Consider the following 20123-nt stretch of genomic DNA (forward strand, 5'->3'; position numbering starts at 1 on the left):
TGATCTTTCAGCCCAACATGGTTGATTATAAAGTATCACACACTGTTCATTTTACACCCTACATTCAAATATAAACTCAATATACATATAAATGGGAGCACACCAAATGATACAGACTTCTTACAAGTCACAGTACTGTTTCACAATATGCACTTACAGGTCCAAAAAACCTCAAGCTTTATGCATGTGTATTTGAAATCAAAGTACAAAGATCAATGTACTTCTTTGAAGATGTATACGTTAAAGTCCTAGAACTAACAGAGGGTGCACTGTCTTTTGACTGACTGTATAAACGTTAAAACAGGTTTTACTTCCTCTTCCTGATTAGCAGATAATAAAAGCCACACTGCTAAAATGTTCCTGCGTCACTATACTGACGATGGTAGAGAGATTTAATCAATCTTTATTTGGTTTAAATATATACAGGTCCTTCTCAAAATATTAGCATATTGTGATAAAGTTCATTATTTTCCATAATGTCATGATGAAAATTTAACATTCATATATTTTAGATTCATTGCACACTAACTGAAATATTTCAGGTCCTTTATTGTCTTAATACAGATGATTTTGGCATACAGCTCATGAAAACCCAGAATTCCTATCTCACAAAATTAGCATATTTCATCCGACCAATAAAAGAAAAGTGTTTTTAATACAAAAAACGTCAACCTTCAAATAATCATGTACAGTTATACACTCAATACTTGGTCGGGAATCCTTTTGCAGAAATGACTGCTTCAATGCGGCGTGGCATGGAGGCAATCAGCCTGTGGCACTGCAGAGGTCTTATGGAGGCCCAGGATGCTTCGATAGCGGCCTTTAGCTCATCCAGAGTGTTGGGTCTTGAGTCTCTCAACGTTCTCTTCACAATATCCCACAGATTCTCTATGGGGTTCAGGTCAGGAGAGTTGGCAGGCCAATTGAGCACAGTGATACCATGGTCAGTAAACCATTTACCAGTGGTTTTGGCACTGTGAGCAGGTGCCAGGTCGTGATGAAAAATGAAATCTTCATCTCCATAAAGCTTTTCAGCAGATGGAAGCATGAAGTGCTCCAAAATCTCCTGATAGCTAGCTGCATTGACCCTGCCCTTGATAAAACACAGTGGACCAACACCAGCAGCTGACACGGCACCCCAGACCATCACTGACTGTGGGTACTTGACACTGGACTTCTGGCATTTTGGCATTTCCTTCTCCCCAGTCTTCCTCCAGACTCTGGCACCTTGATTTCCGAATGACATGCAGAATATGCTTTCATCCGAAAAAAGTACTTTGGACCACTGAGCAACAGTCCAGTGCTGCTTCTCTGTAGCCCAGGTCTGGGGAATGCGGCACCTGTAGCCCATTTCCTGCACACGCCTGTGCACGGTGGCTCTGGATGTTTCTACTCCAGACTCAGTCCACTGCTTCCGCAGGTCCCCCAAGGTCTGGAATCGGCCCTTCTCCACAATCTTCCTCAGGGTCCGGTCACCTCTTTTCGTTGTGCAGCGTTTTCTGCCACACTTTTTCCTTCCCACAGACTTCCCACTGAGGTGCCTTGATACAGCACTCTGGGAACAGCCTATTCGTTCAGAAATGTCTTTCTGTGTCTTACCCTCTTGCTTGAGGGTGTCAATAGTGGCCTTCTGGACAGCAGTCAGGTCAGCAGTCTTACCCATGATTGGGGTTTTGAGTGATGAACCAGGCTGGGAGTTTTAAAGGCCTCAGGAATCTTTTGCAGGTGTTTAGAGTTAACTTGTTGATTCAGATGATTAGGTTCATAGCTCGTTTAGAGACCCTTTTAATGATATGCTAATTTTGTGAGATAGGAATTTTGGGTTTTCATGAGCTGTATGCCAAAATCATCCGTATTAAGACAATAAAAGACCTGAAATATTTCAGTTAGTGTGCAATGAATCTAAAATATATGAATGTTAAATTTTCATCATGACATTATAGAAAATAATTAACTTTATCACAATATGCTAATTTTTTGAGAAGGACCTGTATTTCTTCACATTTGGAACCACATAAGACTTTCAATACGCTAACATACACAGCAACCTAAAAAATTGAGGCAGCAGATTAAAGGACAAAAATAAAATCTATTGTTTAATGCATGTTTGTAGCCAGCACTCCTGATGGCCCAACAAAAAGGTGTCTTTATGTTTATATTTTTAAAAACAAATTCAAACATGGTTTTTCTAAGGCAGTGAAACAAGAGTGGCTCTCAGCAGACCAGCATAAGACAGATCATAAGATACTGAGTCATAATAAACTGTTGCAGGGGTCAGCCTGAAGAAAACAGAGATGAAAAGGCTTATTTTATTAAGGAGGAACACCAATCCAAGCACTGATACCGAATAAATATTGAGGTTTGTTTAGAAGAAATGTGAAAAAGGCTAAACTCAAGCATAATTGAGACCACTCACAAAGGGAACATGTATTGAATTATGTGAATGGAAGCTATAAAGATCAGTAGCTCTCCAGCTAACTGTTGTCTTCATTGGCGGTTATTAAACATCCTTGAAATCATGTTTAACACAATAAAAGGCAGATAAACACTCCTGCATGCACCTAATTTGAAGGGGGACCACTCAAAGGAAAGAACGATAAAAAAAAACTGCGCTTTAAACTAGTGGTGCAAATAATACTGGACAAACTATTTGTAAACAATCTTGTTTAGTGATTGGATGCCTAAAATTGAGAGAAATACATTAAAGGCTTTTATTGCTCATTTTAGTAAGCACAAAAACAATTAGCAAATCCAACTGGTTTTACGATTAGCAACTAGAACATGCCCAGTGTGGGTGGACCTTAATTCATTAGTCTAATCTGATTTCTATGGGGTAAGAACGCTGTCAAAAACAATGCTTATGTAAAGACGGAAATGTGTGCATATTAGTCAATAGTTGTGCATAAGTAAAATCCAAAAGAGGTATTGTATATTTTCTCTGTAAGAATACAAAATAAAATATTACAGCTTCAAGAAATTACAAACACAAAGTTCAAGTTTACAGTTGTGGTTTATTCTTTATGAATACAATATGCTATAACAGTTTGTGCATACTGCCACCTACTGTACATCATTTATAACTCCACCCACTATATCCTGAGCCTGAGATCGCGTGACACCAAGTCGCTGATGTAAATTCGTATTCTCAAAGAAAATAAATCGTATTCACAAACTGTTATAGCATATTGTATTCATAAAGAAAAAAAACAAAACTGTAAACTTGAACTTTGTGTTTGTAATTTCTTGAAGCTGTAACATTTTATTTTGTATTCTTACAGAGAAAATATACAATACCTCTTTTGGATTTTACTTATGCACAACTATTGACTAATATGCACACATTTCCGTCTTTACATACACATTGTTTTTGACAGCGTTCTTACCCCATAGATTTCCTACTTCTGAGTTAAATAGAACAATGCCTAAGTTGCAACATTTGCAAAGTTGTAAATTCTGGCCTGGCTCATATAAAAACCCAGCTCAAAGATCCAATAGGTAGACCTCTAGTGTAAAGAATCCTGTGTGTGTGCAGTGCCTAAATCTTTAGATTATTATTGGTTTAAACATTTTTGTAATTTTGACAACTTCAGCTTGTTCAGGTCAAATTCCAGTCACAAGTTGCAAGGTAAATGCTTGCATTAGGGAGAGAAAAAAAGACTTGAAACAAACTAATAAGTCCAGTTTTGAAAGCCTCCACAGGCTGTTGTGAAAAATTAAAGTTACAATTACATTGAAGAAAAAAGAAATTGCATAATGTCATAACCTTTTAATCCATAAAAATAGTTATCATAGAATATCATGCCAACAGCATCTTTTATTAGATATTTTAAACTCAGGAGCCGGGCTTATCTAGTTTACCAAGAACAGTTTGTAAACAGCTGGTACCAATGAGCAGACTTCCAGAGGATGCCTCTTGAAGTACTTTGCTTTGCATGTCCTGCCCTGCCTTGTTATGCCATCCTGAACTCTGACCAGAAAAGCTATTCTGTACAAGTTTATGTGCATGCATAAATACTGGCATCAAAAGATAAGAGTCTAGCTCTCATGATACAACGTGAGTGTCAGTTAGACAAGAATACTAGTCGCTGGATAGGATGGAATGATATGCCTTAGAATGTACGCCTTTGTATTTTCAGACATAATACTACCTACTTAAGTACATTTTATGAATATTTAGAGTTTGAGTATTGATATGAGTGTATTTGTTTGTATTTTGTTTGCATTTTTCTGCTCTAATATCTATTTTATACAAATTGCATACATTTTTTTTTTACCTTAAATTAGGAAGTAGTTCGAATATCATTTATCAGCATTGCCTCCTTTGCAAATTTGGACCCTCATTTTTGTATCTTCCTACTTCCATTTCATTTATGTAAACAAACTACTTCATACTCACATACCTATGCACTCATATTGTTAACTCCCTTAAATGTCTATTTTTTGATGAATTGGCTGTATTTTTCCCTCACCTGCCCTTTCATAACCCCTTTGTTTTGACCAGGTCCAAAATCTTCTTTTGGCTTTATGCTGTTTTTGGTGGGTAAAATTCTCTTTTTTTCCTGGCACTAGTGGTCTTTGTTTTCTGTTATTTTTCCCCAAGTAGGCAGGCAGAAATCCAGTGAAAAGAGGGGAAAGACATGAAGCACAGGTCTCCAGGGTTGGGACTCAGACCCGGGACAACTGCATTTGAGGACTGAAGCCACCATATATGGGTCGCATGTTCTACCGCTATGCAACGCCCCATAATTTCACTTAACTTAAGTTCTAACATACTTTTGAGGTTGTTAAGTATCTTATGCCTTTGGACTATAAAATATATTAGAGAATTCCTCTTGGTCACAGAGAATTGTGATGACTTGTGGAGCTAAAAATTGCTGATATCACGGAATTAACTTAATTCCATACTTTCCAAATTCTATTTTATTCTAGTTATTTTTTATAAAATCGTGGACATTTGAGTACAAAAGATTTGCCTTGTAAAGTTTTATTAGCTGTTTTTGTTCCAGAAATTATGAGACGCTGAAGCGGCTTCCCATTTGGCACAGCCATTCTACTGTTTTGTTGGCATCTGGACACACTTAGATTAGTTAAAATCTATAATACTAAAACAATCTGGACTGGATTACCCTACGATAAATACAGACCTTTTATATCAGTAGCTACATTTACATGGACACAAGTAATAAACGGCCGATCGGACTAAAAATGTGTCATGTAAACATGTCAGTCGGAATATTCTGATCCGTTTCAGCACAATCGGAATGAAAATGTAATCCGATTGAGAGGGGCGATTTATGCCGATTGACAATCTGATTGAAATGCATGTAAACGCTGGACCGTATAAAGTTATTCTGAATGAGACAAACTAACCTGAGGGTGCATGTGCAACCCGCGTCAACGTAACGCATTTCCTCCTTGAGTGTCTAGTCGCTCTGGCTAGATGCTAACAGAATATTTCGACACATGACACATTTTTAGTCCGATCAGCGGTTTTATTCTGATTATGTATGTCCATATAAACGGTACAATCCGATTATTTTTTGTTTTTTTATTACAAATACATTTTAATCCGATCGAGAAATTTTGTGCATGTAAACGTAGCTTCTGTTTTTGGTCATTAATAGCTTTATTTCACAAAATTTCAAAATAAAGCAATTTCAAAAGTAAAACGAACTTCGCTCAAAAACATTGGTTCCAGTTTTAAACCCAGAAGTATGACCCTTTTTCATTGTGAAATGTGTTTATTAATTGTGAGTTTAGATGTGATGTGCCATACCTAAAAAAAGGTCATCATCTAAATATAAATAAACTGAATAAATGAAAATTCCCTTTGTTTTTTCAGAAATTCTGATTTTTATCTTTTAGGTAAGTCTGGAAACTCCTTTTTTTCAGTTTTATTTTTCCATACTTATCTAGACTCATAAGTTTGGAGACGGTTTAGGAACCCTAAAAATTATTATTTTTTATATAGATTAATTAAATCTATCTGAAACCAGTGGTTGTCAAAGCGTGAGGAAACATCCCTAGGGAGGTACGAGCTGATGCATGCTTAGTATAAAAACATATCAAAATAAAGTGAGGAGAACAAGTATTTGATCTAGAAGAGGAATGAGAGAAGGTCATGTGGTCTAATGAGAAAGATAGAGCGTTTTGGTCTAAACTCCACTTGCCGTGTTTGGAGGAAGAAGAAGGATGAGGACAACCCCAAGAACACCATCCCTTCTCTGAAGCATGGAGGTGGAAACATCATTCTTTGGGGATGCTTTTCTGCAAAGGGGACAGGACAACTGCAACATATTGAGGGGATTATGGATGGGGCCATGTATAGGGAGATCTTAGCCCACAACCTCCTTCCCTCAGTAAGGGCATTGAAGATGGGTTGTGGCTGGGTCTTCCAGCATGACAACAACCCGAAGCACAAAGCCAGGTCCACTAAGCAATGGCTCCATAAGAAGCATCTCAAGGTCCTGGAGTGGCCTAGCACAGCCTCCAGACCTGAATCCTATTGAAAATCTTTGGGGGGAGCTGAAACTCTGCATTGCCTATCGACAGCCCCGAAACCTGAAGCATCTGGAGAAGATCTGTATGGAGGAATGGTCCAAAATCCCTGCTGCGGGGTGTACAAACCTCATCAAGAACTACAGGAAACATCGGATATCTGTAATTGCAATTAACAAAAGTTTCTTTACCAAATAATACGTTTTGTTTTTCTGATGTATTAAATACTCATGTCATGCAATAAAATGCTAAATTATTACTAAAGAAAAAAAAAATGACAATGTGGTTTTCTGGATTTTTGTTTTAGAGTTGAAGAGTACCTATGATAGAAATTAAAGACTACTACATGCTTTGCAAGTGGGAGAACCTGCAAAATCACCAGTGTATCAAATACTCGTTCTTCCCGCTGTATTTTAAATACAGGTAGAAAAGGACCGAACCTTTTATGTCTGAATACAAAAAAAAAAAGCATACAAGTAAATTAGAAAGCTAGTATACAGCTCAAACCTACTTACACTGACTCCTAATTACTGAAGGTAAATTTAGGCATCCAAAAATAAGCTCTCTTAGTGGACAGCACATGTATTCCAGCAGCCATGATTAAATAAATAAGAGTCAAGTGAAAGGACAGGAAACTGGGATGAGCTACATCCACAGTGGATGAGTGTGTGTTTTTCTGTGTAAGCATGAGATCACATCCTGTGGAGGCGCTCCAAGGCTCGATCCAGCTGCTTATGGTTACAGTCGACCAATTGCCCGAAGAAAAGCGTATCATTATAGCACCTGGTGCATGTTCCACATTCACCACAAAAAAAAAAAAAAAAAGAGAGGCACATTATTTATCAGCCTGTTCATTAGTCACTACTCCCTTCAGCAAGGCATTCTTAGACCTGTAGTGTTTGCACATGAGCAAAGATGAGCCAGATGTCTATAAGCTGTTATGGCCTGCCTGTAGATCACACACACACACACACACACACACCCTCACGCAAACTTTTCCTGGACCACACAGAAATAAGCCACCAGCATCCAGTTGGATGTTGTAGTAAGGAAGAAAAAAATATATATCTAAAAATAATAAAACCACAACAAATAGTTAGGCATAGTGTTGTAACAGTAAGTTCTGTCCAGATTGATTCCCAAATGAGTCAAAGTTAAACAATTTTTTGTTTTTTTCTCTCAAAAACAAGCAACAACAAATCACACTTTCCAGTTTTCTTCTCACTTGGCTTTACAGCTCTCTGAATTTGTTTCCTCCGCTCCCTTCTGCCCAAAACGTCTTGTCTCTTTATTGTCTCTTCCTTCTTCCCTGGCCTCATCCTCACAGGGCCTCCCTCCACATGCTCAGCTGAGAAGGAAGGTGGTAATCGGTGCCAAATGTGGCAGCATTGAGAGTCCTAATACTCTCCCTCTTCCTTGCTAACTTCTGTTCAACTTACCCAAGGCCATGCTAAAGACATTCACAAAGCTCATGTGCTTGCCGATCGCTCAAAATAATTTGTGAAACTCAAAAAGGTCGTGCTAGAAAAACATCTAGCAAAAATGGAAATAAAATTATCTGTGGATGTAGAGCAGACAGAAAGAGCAAAGGAACAGCCAACACAAAGCTTTAGAAAGTACAAGTTGAACCCTATTTGTGAGTAAAATCTTTTATGACCTCCAGATTTGGAATGCTACACCTCCCTGCCGCCCACAAGTGGATCCTGCTTAACCAGAGAAAGCAACACATGAGCACAGCTCTCTCCAGAGAGCAGAGGAGCACAAACACACATCAGCGAGAACGTGAACTGTTCTAATCACAAAAAAACAGTGCAACAACTGGACAGGCGAGTACAATTTTACCCTGTATGAAAAAAATAAAATAAATAAAGACAAGTATGGTTCCATTAAAGCCTTTGCACATCCATCAACACAAAACTTTAAAATGGAAAACAACGACAACAGCAGCCGCCCCTGAAGTCTTTAATTAGTTCACTTAGGGATGAAATATTTTTAGCAAAGACAGGAACTTTTTCAGTACAACACCATGGAAAAAGTATTCACACCCCTCGATGTTTTCCTCATTTTGTTACGTTACCAACAACTTACTTGCATTTTTCTGGGACTTAATGACAAACCAGAATTGTGAAGTGAAAGAAAAATAATTTTAAACTTTTAAAAAGTGTGGCAAACATCTGCATTCAGCTCCCTTTAATCTTACACCTCTTAATAAAATCCAGTGCATCACTTTGCCTTTAGAAGTCACTGAATTACTAAATAGTCCCACTGTGTGTAATTTTATGTGACATTAATACCATTTACATATCCAAAGTTTTCCTGAGATTGTGCAGCCCAATGCTAATCTACCAAGACTTGACCGCCCAACTAAAAAACCAAGATGGTTAATGAAAACACTCATCAGAAAAGCAGCAAAGAAACCCTCTGGAGGAGCTGCAGAAATCTATAGCTCTGGTGGGAACGTTTGAATGAAAACTTCACATAGATGGCCTTTCTAAAAGGAGTGGACAGAAGAAAGCCATTGTTGTAAGAAACGTCTGGTAAAAAATCCAATATGCAGAGGTCCTGTTTTCTGGTTTCACATTAAAATGGTTCAAATAATGATAAGTCAGCAAAACAAGCTAGTTATCTTTCCAGGTGTTCCAAGTGTGAAAAGCAGCACAATAATTGAGAAGAGCAAGATGGCTTATTAGATTAAGGAAAAATACAAAGAAAATCTGCATTTTTCCAAATAAACCATCACAAAAAGAAAACTGGCATGATGTCTTACTTAAGGGAGGCATTTCTGCTTTTTAGAGGAAATAAAATGTTTTATATGTTGAGGTTTTATATAAAAAAAAAAAGCAATCAGTGAAGCAAGTAGACAGTAAAGAAAATTACCAAAACACGCCTTAACAAATAAAACACGTTTTAGCGAAAAAGTATAAATAAGTAATAAAAAGTTCAACTACTCCAAAGCTTGAGTGGACAGTAAGCTGAAAAGTCGTTTTGAATCAATTGTGACTATAAAACTGAAAATGTGTTTTATACATTTAATTGTCTGCTCTTAGGGCTACAGCTCTTTCTTTGCAGCTCTGGTTTTCTCATCATCAACCCCACTGACCTATATTTACAGACAGCAGCAGATAAGCATGCATTTAGGGTTGAACGTCGACAAAGAAAACTGCATCGGATGTGTTTGAGCAAATAGACTGAACTGAGTTTACTCACTGTCTGTTGGTCGGGGTGTGGGCTGTTCTACGACAGGTGACTGCACCTTCTCCACCCTTGGCTCTGTCAGGGTTGGCAAGGGGGCGATGGGTGCAGGAGGTGGGTGGTTGTTGTTCTCTATAGTGCTGCCTGACACTGAGCTGTCCAGTTGTCTGAAGATGGGAATCTCTGGTCTCCTGGAGACGCCATCGACTAGGCTCAGGTTGGGAGAAGGGGGCTCTGCTCTTCTCTGGGCAGGCTCAGGGATCCTAGAGATTGGCGTAGATGACAGCTGGGCGTCCATCCTCCTGGGTGGGGCAGGGGGCTCTTGAGGCCGAGTCATGCTGAGCTCTGCTCTTCGGTTGGTGATGCTGGAGATGGAGTTTGAGGTGCTGTCAAGTGCATTGCTCCGACTGCTCAAACTCACCTCTGGCCTCTTGAGGCCAAAGCGGGTGATGCCGGCACTGGGCGAGCTGTCGACCTGTTTGGAGGAGACCTCGATGGAAATCTCTGCCCGGCGGGAAGCAGCTGTGTCAGGGTTTCGCCCTCCTGATAACTCAACGCGCCTCATGCCGCTCTTTGGAGATCGTAGATTGGAGGACTCGGATGCCGTGTACCTGGAGGAGGAGGAGTAGTCCGAGTTTCGTGAGCTCAGGTCGTAGCTCCGTTGGCTGGTTGAGGAGGACGTGGATGAACGGAGGGGGTTGGTATTGCGGCGAGACAGAGATGAAGGGTGCGTGGTTGTATCTGTGTCCTCCACCTCAAACGACCGTTTCAGGGCTGTAAGACACAAATACTACTGGTTAGACATAAAGAAAAGAGAACTGGCAATTCCTATATTATTTTTCATGTTAATCTTCCAGACTTTTCCAGAGTTAAACTTCTAGAGTTCACAGTTGTGAAGAAAATATGGGATGGATGGATGAAAGAAAGACATCACATTTAAAGAACACGACAGGGAATAAAGTCTGGAAATAAATGTTTTCCACACTCTTTCTGCAGTTTTTTTCTTTATCTAGACTGGGCAGCCTATATTACCAAATTCTAGCATTATTAATCCTTAGACATTTTAATAAGCAAAAAATAAAACCAGCAAATATGGTTACAAAAAATGAAAATTTTTATTTTGTTTTGGGTTGCACTGAGTATAAACTTCTGACATTTTAGATATAACTTAAAGCAGAAACAGATTTCCAGGAAGAAATACAAAGCGAGGAAATATCAACAAAAATGAATGTTAAAATGTAAGAAACTTTAAGAAATTCGCTTGGCTAATAGGAATAAAAATACGCAGACAATAGGTTACATACAAGTCGTTAACGGAGAGCAGTGAACGTATTTTCCTACTGCGCTCATCTGGCAATAAATCATTTCAACTCTTACCTGACTTGACACGCTTCAGGTAGCGCGTCAGCATGTCGCTAAAAGCCTAAATACCCACTCGATAAAAAAAAAAAAAAGATGTCTTTACTGCCGACAAAGAGCTGCACCTCACAAGATTACGTCCAACAACCCAGAAAGGCAACCATCACAACAACGAGTCAACCATATTTTTTTCTTCCCGTCGGCACGCTCTGGGCAGCTCACGCACCTGTGGACACTTGGACTGACCACTTCTCGCGAGATTTTAATGAATCACATCAACATAAATAAACCAGAAATTTCGTTTTCGTCCTTTTTGTGCGTAAAACTATCTACATCATACTGAGCATATACAGGATTTATATAGTTTTGTAACTTATCTTGTTATAGCTGTTATACATCATGGTATGAATTGCTTTACTGATATAATTGTACTAAAAAACAAGTCTTTTTTTATTTTTTTTTATTTGTTTGGACGAGGATTACTTTTTTAAAATTATATTTTAGTTGGATGTTTAGCTCATCCCTACCATTTATTGATAGTGACGTCACAGAGATAAATCAACTTTGTGAGGACAAGGTGAATGCAGAGGGTTTCAAAAAATCTTTCTTGACGTTTCTACAATTTATTTATTTGCTTGCTTTGTTATATATTTGTTTATTGGTAGTTATTCATCCATTTTGAATTGCCAGTTTCATTACACAGTTATGTGGAAACACATTGACTGGTGAGTGCAACCTCATCTCCAGGGAAAATTCTTCTTTGATTTTTTTAGAAGATTTTATCCACCTCCTATACATTTTAAATCAAATTATTTCTACTTCATTTACTATAGGTTGAAGACTTTATACAGTGTAAAAAATAACTAGCTTTTAAAGCCCAATGACTATTAAAGATGGAATATTTTTCAGTTTCTGACTATAAAACGCAATATGGTTTTGGGGTCATGTTACGGGTGTCTATGAGTTATCAACAACTCCACCAAACACTGACTGTTCTTTCCAAAATTCTCACATGGTTTCATATTCAATAAATGTGTAAATAATCCAGTGATCTCACAGAAAAAAAATCAAAGATTAAAGCTTTATCTAAAAAGTGAAAACAGATTTTTTTGTCAAAACCTTTCTTCTTTACTTTGCCCTTTTTCAATATCAGCACACAAGATGCTTTTTTCGCGTTTCTTTGAATAAAACTGTATAAAGCAGTTTAAGTATTAAAGTGTAGTGATAGCATTTGCAACAATTACATTATAGAGAGAGAAAACCAGCATAACACACTGCAGCAGCCATTTTTACGGCCATGATGATACAAAGACCAAAATCTTCTCTTACACATTAACATATTTCCATTGCGACCCTATTTTAGTTAAGATTTTTTTATAAAAACATAAATGCAAGCTTTAATCTTAGGCAAATCCTCTCAGAGAGGGTCTTGTCTTTAACTTGATGTTGTTTCAGCTTTATGTCAGATGTGAGGGTGACTCCTGGCTCACCTTAGCTATAGGCTCAGGGACCACAACAGCTACACAATCTGAAGCAACAACATGGCTCCTGTCCCAGAGCTCTGCGCAGAGATCTGACACACTCTAAAGCTTACGAGCCAAGCACCAGAATGGGAGAAAACCATCTTTTTCCACACCAGTGTATTGCATTTCATTACATCCTTCCTATGGTTCTGTTTGACCTTACAGAGTTTTGCATTTAGAAAGCAGAACCGACTTCTGGTTCAATGCATCTTTGCAACCTCTCTCCTACTTCTTTGCCAATCAAGGTAATCCAAAGCTTATTTATTATCTCATAAACACATATAAATCTGTCAGATCTGTCTTATATCCTTCTAACCTTCATGTAACAAACTTAAAGGCAATGGCTGTATTACTGTAGATATTTATTGGGAACAGTGCCATCATTCAATGTCTCTCTCTCTTTAAATATACAACAAAAGAGCACAAACAGCATGGAGAAGGTAAGTCACAAAGTAATCTAAAACTAATTGAATGCACTGGTAGAGGAAGAAAGTACTTATTAGATAGAAGGGTGAATTAAGCTTTATTAAAAAAGTAAATGTAATGTGGCAAAATTTAAATCTCTTTCATATGGAAGCCAGTTTTTAAACAAATTTACTCGTACTCGTACTCGTCGTCTTCCGCTTATCTGGGACCAGGTTGCGGGGGCAGCAGACTCAGCAGAGACGCCCAGACGTCCCTCTCCCCAGACAGCTCCTCCAGCTCCTCCGGGGGGAGCCCAAGGCGTTCCCAGGCCAGCCGAGAGACATAGTCCCTCCAGCGTGTCCTGGGCCGTCCCCTGGGCCTCCTCCCGGTGGGACGTGCCTGGAACACCTCCCGAGGAAGGCGTCCAGGAGGCATTCGGTATAGATGCCCGAGCCACCTCAACTGGCTCCTCTCGATGTGGAGGAGCAGTGGCTCTACTCCGAGCTCCTCCCGGATGGCCGAGCTCCTCACCCTGTCTCTAAGGGAGTGCCCGGCCACCCTACGGAGGAAGCTCATTTCAGCCGCTTGTATCCGGGATCTCGTTCTTTCGGTCAAGACCCAAAGTTCATGGCAATAGTTGAGGGTAGGAACGTAGACCGAGCGGTAAATTGAGAGCTTTGCTTTTCGGCTCAGCTCTCTCTTCACCACAACGGACCGGCACAGTGCTGCCATTACATTAAACAAATTTAGCCACTTTTAAATGGTTTCCAAGCTTGGCATACAGTCCCTTACAAAAGTATTTATGCACCCTGAACATTTTCACATCTTGTCATGTTACAACCACAAACGTCCGCATTTTATTCTGATTTTTATGTAATAGACCAAAACAAAGTAGTGCATAAAAAGGTTATAAAACATCTTAACATTTGAACACAATACAGTAGTAACATTAGTCTTCAATCCATCTTCTGAAAATGGAAACTGTAAATCTACCAAGGCATTACAAATGGATTGAATGTTTCTCTGATATATTAAAAGCTTGGGATATTGTTTTATAACTTAAAATTACTTTAAACCTCTCCATAATTGTACCCCAGAACTGTCTGCTGTGTTTCCTGGTCTTCATGATGCTGTTTATTCACAAATTTGCTCTAGTAAACCTCTGAGGCCTTCACAGAATAGCCGGAAAGGTTGAATTTCATTTTGGGGAATCAGATTGAAGGGGACTGAATACAAATCCGTAACACACTTTTCTGGTTTTCACTGATAAAAAAAGGTTTGTCTAATTTCCAATAAAATAGAATAGTTTGTTTTTGAGATGTGACAATAACAATTTGTTTATAGGGTATTGATTGTTTTGGAAAGCACTGCAGTTCCACATTAATTGGTATACTATTAGAATACTGAAACAATAAGTCACAATAGGTGAAAAAAAACCTGAACCAAAAATATATAATGTATAATAGAAGTCTGTCAACAGTCTTCTCTCCGCAGAACAAATGTTTGATCATATCGGACGCTACTTGATGGACATTATTTGTCATGTTCTCTCAGATGTGTGAGCTGTGAAGCTGAGCCATAACAGACATGGCATCACATGTGCTACACGATACTTAAAACTATGTTTGACTGTTAGGTTGACATATAATGACCTGTTGGCAATAAAACTGCGTTCTGTGACTGCTGACAGAAGATCTACGCAGTGACGTCTTCACAGACACAGTGGAGACAGAGGTCTTGTCAGAATTGTTTCTGTCTCTTTGGATGTGTGTGTGTGTGTGTGTGTGTGTGTGTGTGTGTGTGTGTGTGTGTGTGAACCCCAGCTGAAGAGAAGAGCAAACACAGTATGTTTTCTTTTTCCTGCCGGGGCCAAACCCTTTGCCTCTGCTAACGTCACTGCATCATGGGACATGCTTGTATGATGAATTAGTGTTAGGGACAATTAATATTTATCATTGCATATCCTAGGTATTGTCTGTAAGCCTTTAATTTCATGCATTGTTCCTTCAGTGCATGCACAGTTTGGATGGTGCTGTTTTTCTTTAGGTCTACATAGCTGCATAGAATTTTCTGGGAGTTCAGGTTACTAAATGCTGTTGCTCCTAGGACACAACATCTCTGACAACTTGGTCATTAAAGGAAGCACAGATATTACTAATAATGCAAAATAAATTCCCATTAACTCAGCCCTCTCTGAACTGCTCATTTGACCTGGAACTAAAGTAAGTTTTTCAACCCAATTAATTTTGAACTCCAAACAATACACCATGAACAGAATGTTCACCAAATAAGGAAGACAAAGAACAAAGCGTAATGTCTTTGGAGTAACACTTGCAGCGGCCACAGTTCAGTCTGTGTGTTCAATTGAAATGGAGTCAAACTGCCAAACAGAATCACATGATGTTGCCTCTGCAAGTGTAGCATGCACTGGCAGAGCAGCACATTCTCTTTGCCTCTCTTAGCATGACAGTAGATGAGGCCTAGCTCGTCTTCTGTGGTTTTCCTGAACAAGAACTGTGTAAAACCATTAATCTCATTAAGTTTCAAAGATCTACATTTTCAAAATCTTTTCTTTGGTAATGTAGTAGTTCTTTGTGCGGTTTGCACATACATTTGGGTCAAATTCCCTTCACATGCATGAGGAACTCCCAGCAACTGCTGATTTCATTTTGTAATGTCAGGCATCAAGGTTGATACTCTGTTAGGTTACTGTTAAGGCAAACCTAATATTTCATACTGCAGCTGCCTTACATTAAAATCATTTAGCTGATAATATGCAGGGCAGCCTTTGTTGTGATATTATCTGAAATCAATCATCGACTATGTGTCACTTTAATCCTTAGCGGATTTTGTGCTGTCAAGTTCAAGATGTTTTGGAAATACTGCCAAAAGAAACAAGTTTGATTATGATAAATATTTGGAGCAAATCGTTTGCTTAGTGTCCTCACAATAATGCAAAAATATGTGCATGTAGGCTTTTAAATAAATGGCTCAAGCTCCAAACCAAAACCTCAAAGCAACAAACAAAAGAATTTAACTTTCCATGCATGAGAGAAAAGCTCAGAAATGGCTGTATTTTTTCACAAACTGGTCACACTATTTTTAAGCATTGTTTCATGTCAGCTTGAACTGGTTCCCTTTTCAATTATAGCCTGCTGTCTTGTCCTCTTTTACCGTTTGTTTTGCAGGACAAACCAACAAACAAAACAAAAGCAAATTGAACAAAAACAAAATGCCATCTAATTAATAATAATAACTATAATAACTAGTGCTTAATAATTAGTGGTTCTTAATTCTTTGACTGAAAAGCAGAAACGTCAACATTTAACCCCCAAAGTAAGTGAAACATTATGCACCTTCATTAAAATAGCACATGATTTAAAAGTTTGTGATATTGTTTATTTTTCAGATTTTTAGAAATGTTTCCCTGTAATACTATGCACCCTGGAAAAAAAAAACATCCACCTATCTATCCATCCATCCATCCATCCATCCATCCATCCATAGGACAGGAGAAAACCCACATATACAATGAGGCAACATGCAAACACCTCAAAGAAAGAGATTTGAATCCAGGACCATCATGCTGCAAGGCAACAGTATTGAAAACTATGTCAGCACACAGGTCATTCATTATTCAATAAGAGAACAAAAACATATCTGCAAAAATGATCTTCCCACAAAAGCCGGTGTATAGTTGTTGCATATTCAGTTTGCAACATCATACAGAGATGTTATTAAATAAGACTTACAAGCCAGGGTTTTTTTTAAATTAATACTTCATATGAAATCATTTATATATACATGTACTACCTAAGACAACAATTAATAACAAAATAATCAGAAGAACATTCAATGTGTAGTGAATAATACTTCATTTTTAAAAACATCATGGACAAAGGGTAAGTTAGATAAACACTGCCCTAACTTAGCTTTTTTCTTTTCTAATTTTTTGGCAAGTGACTAAAATAACTAAATGAAAATGTAAATTGAAAAACCCATAATGAACATAATAAATAAAAGGGGGTAAAAGCATGAAACATAAATATTTGCAGATATTTAGTATCACTTATCTTGTGCTGGACGTTTTTTTTTTTTTTTTTACAATTTTACAACTACAATTACAATTTTAATTTTAATACAAATGCCAATGGATACTATTTCGTTCAATACGTTAAACATCAGAGTTTAAACACTCACAAAGGCCAAATCTCGGCTACCCTTGACAAACAAATTTTTCATTCCTCTTAGAATAAACATCAACTCTCCACTCAGTGTATGACAGAAACTCTTTCATTACTAAATAGTTGTTTTTACCATAGCAGAAACGATGTTGGCGACTTTCCTCAGAACGGCTTCTGCACATTCTTACTCAACTCCACCAGTAAAAGCTTTGCTGTGTTTACTGTGAAGAGTGACCCCTGGTAAGTCCCTGCAGCACCATCGTAGCTGCGTCATTAGCAGGAAGCTTGTCATTGCTGGTAGGCCTACAGAAGTCTGATTGTGCCGATAAGGACGGAGACTCCTGAGAAAAATCTTCTGTGTGGAGGCAGTTTTTAGCTCACGCATACTGGGCCAGAGTCTGAATACTGCTGCCTTCATCAGAAGCATGTCAGCCATATATAGGCCTGTTGCTGTTTAATGACACTGTTTCAGTTCATTACCAAAAAACGTTTGTGAAAAAATAAACAACCCTGTAGTTAAGTGGCAGCTAGCTTAAAGTAACAATTTTCTTTTTTAAAAGGCATTTGACTTCCTGAGGTCCCACCATGATTCTTCTAAAAGATATGTCTCTGTAGGTTTGGTACTACACATTTTTTTAGGAAGGAGTTTTCTGAATGTACTCGTATTCATATGAATTATTTTATTATAACTGCTTTGTAGTTATGTTATTTTAACTCTTAAATGACCAAAGAGTCCCTCTGTGATCAGATCCACTCATCCACAGAAATCCACGCCTGAGGAATTTCCTCTCACTGGACCTGCACGAAGAGGGAAAGCCTTTCACCGAGACAGTTTCCTGCTAGTGTTGCCGGATATAAGAGTTAAAGCGCACAATTTCTATACAATCATTTATGCATTTATATAAAAAAATTCAGAAGACTTTAAGACAACTAAAACATTAATGTGCGAGTTTTCCTGTGTGCATTTTCTTGGTCAACAGGAAGTTTTGTCGGTTGGTTGATAATTTGTGCAGTTTTTGAAACTGAGGCCACATCTAAGGTCATTAACCTACTGGGCAAGAAAGCCCTGTTTTCTGATCCTCTCAGTTTTTACACAGCAGAGGGGATGACACTCTGCTTGCTTTACAATGGTGACATATTGAATAGGCTAGCTGTTTTGTGTTTATTCTGTAGTTGTGTTGGTTTACAAAGAAGTGTCCCTATCTGCAGTGTTTGTAACACGTTGACGTGCAAAGAGGGCATGAATTAGCATGAACTGCTTTCATTCAATATGTAATAAAATACATAAAAGGGCATTAAGGTTGATTTCTTAAACCTCATGATTGTCAGGATCTGCCATTGTGGACTTTGTTTTGGTTCTGTGTTTATTTACTCTTCAGTTAGGTGTTCATATTTCTTTGGGTTTAGAAGTCATGTTTGTTTATTCCTTCTGTTTCATGATAGTTTTGTTCTCTCTCCTGCCTCCTAGTTTTCCTAGTTCTTTCTCCCCTCGCCCATAGTTACCTTGGTGGTTGCTTTCTCATTTATTTATTACTTAGAATGGTTTTCTCCTGTTATTATTATTATTAATTGTATTATTATTATAATTACAGTTCTCTTGCTTCTTTGGGTTTTCTAGTTTAGTTTCCCGTTTAGTGTTTCTGTGTTTGTTTATGGTTAGGTTATTTGTTTCTTGCTGCATTCTTCTAGTTTATTAGTTTCTTTTCCCTATCCCTCCTCTTGTCCTCTTGTCATTAGTTCCCCTTCAGTTATTATTTACTCTGTGTTTGTTTCCCTTTATATTTGTAGTTCTTTCCAGCTTTATCCATAGTTTAGTTCCTCGTGTTAGTTTCTATTGTTTCAGTTCGTTCTGATAGGTTAGCTTTCAGTTATTGTTTATGTTTTGGTTTGCATTTATTCTAGTCTTCGCTTTCTCTGTTTCCCTCCCAGTTAGTTTCAGTCAGTGTTTGTTTGGGTTTGTTTACTTTTTCAGTTAGGGTTTCCTTTTTGGTTTCTTTTGTTAATTCTTGTTTGCCAGGTTCTTATATCTTAGGTTGTTATAATTTTCTTAGATCAGTTTCCCTGAGTTTGTTATTTAGTCCCTTTCCCATAGTTTAGTTTTTTAGTCAGTTCACCTGTTCCTCAGCCTCCCTGCTCTTCTTTGTGAATTATTGTTGTTTATCTTTTGATCCCATTTTCCCTTTTAGTTTCTCCAGTGTCCCTTTGTCTCCCAGTACGGTCACCATAGCAACCATTCATATTCCCTCAGTTCCCTGCAGCCTGGTCCACACCTGATTTATGTTTCTTCTGATTACCTGCCTCCCTGTCTCATTGGTCTATACTCCACTTCCCTCAGCTTATAAGCTTTCTAGCTTTCATTGATCCTTGCTGGTTCCTCATGTTATTTTCCTTGCTACCCTGGTTGACTTCTCGAGTTCCTCCTTGTGGTTTAGTTTGTGTTTGCCTCCGTAATATACGCTGTGGACCACCTGCCAGAAGTTTGTACATAGCATACCTGCCTGTAAGTCTGTCTGCTTCCACATTAAATCCACATGAGTGAGGAGCATCTGAAAACATGACATAGAGCCACAAGGAAACTTCTTCAACCCCTTAAAGCCTGTCTTTTCTGAACACCACTTATCTTTCTACACAGCTGCACTGTGTAATCCACAGGCATAAAGACGCAAAGACAGAAAGAGAGGCGGACAGGTTCCCTGCGTATGCAGCCGGTGCACTAGTGTTGAGAGACCTGCAGCCCTGGACATGTGCAGATGTGTTCCTAATGGCTACATGTTTGCAGTAGATGGACGGAAAGACAGGGGGAGAGGTGTCAGCCTGTCAACCTCCCCCACCTGCCCTCTCTTCTCCTCACATCCACCACCAAGGACACGCCAAAGAGGAGCTGTGGATGGACAAGCCGCTGAGGGAGGAAAAGTGGAAGCACAGCCAGAGGATGAGGAGGTGGAGAAGGAGGAAGAAGGGT

General features: G+C 38.5%; 1 protein-coding gene across 8 annotated transcripts in view; it reads right to left on the reverse strand.

Moving 5' to 3' along the window:
• The window catches only part of LOC124862407 (septin-9-like), a 111928-nt gene that overhangs the window by 51793 nt on the left and 40012 nt on the right, over positions 1–20123 (reverse strand). For 6 of the 8 annotated variants that reach the window (XM_047356298.1, XM_047356299.1, XM_047356300.1 and 3 more), the window contains one exon: positions 9706–10464. In XM_047356298.1, coding sequence (XP_047212254.1) covers positions 9706–10464 — 759 coding nt within the window. Of the gene's footprint in view, positions 1–9705; positions 10465–11067; positions 11255–17294; positions 17359–20123 lie in introns of those variants that run through there. The other 2 variants (XM_047356302.1, XM_047356303.1) reach the window with 2 other exon arrangements.

Source organism: Girardinichthys multiradiatus, chromosome X (genome assembly GCF_021462225.1).
Source record: "Girardinichthys multiradiatus isolate DD_20200921_A chromosome X, DD_fGirMul_XY1, whole genome shotgun sequence".
Classification (NCBI taxonomy): Eukaryota; Metazoa; Chordata; class Actinopteri; order Cyprinodontiformes; family Goodeidae; genus Girardinichthys; species Girardinichthys multiradiatus.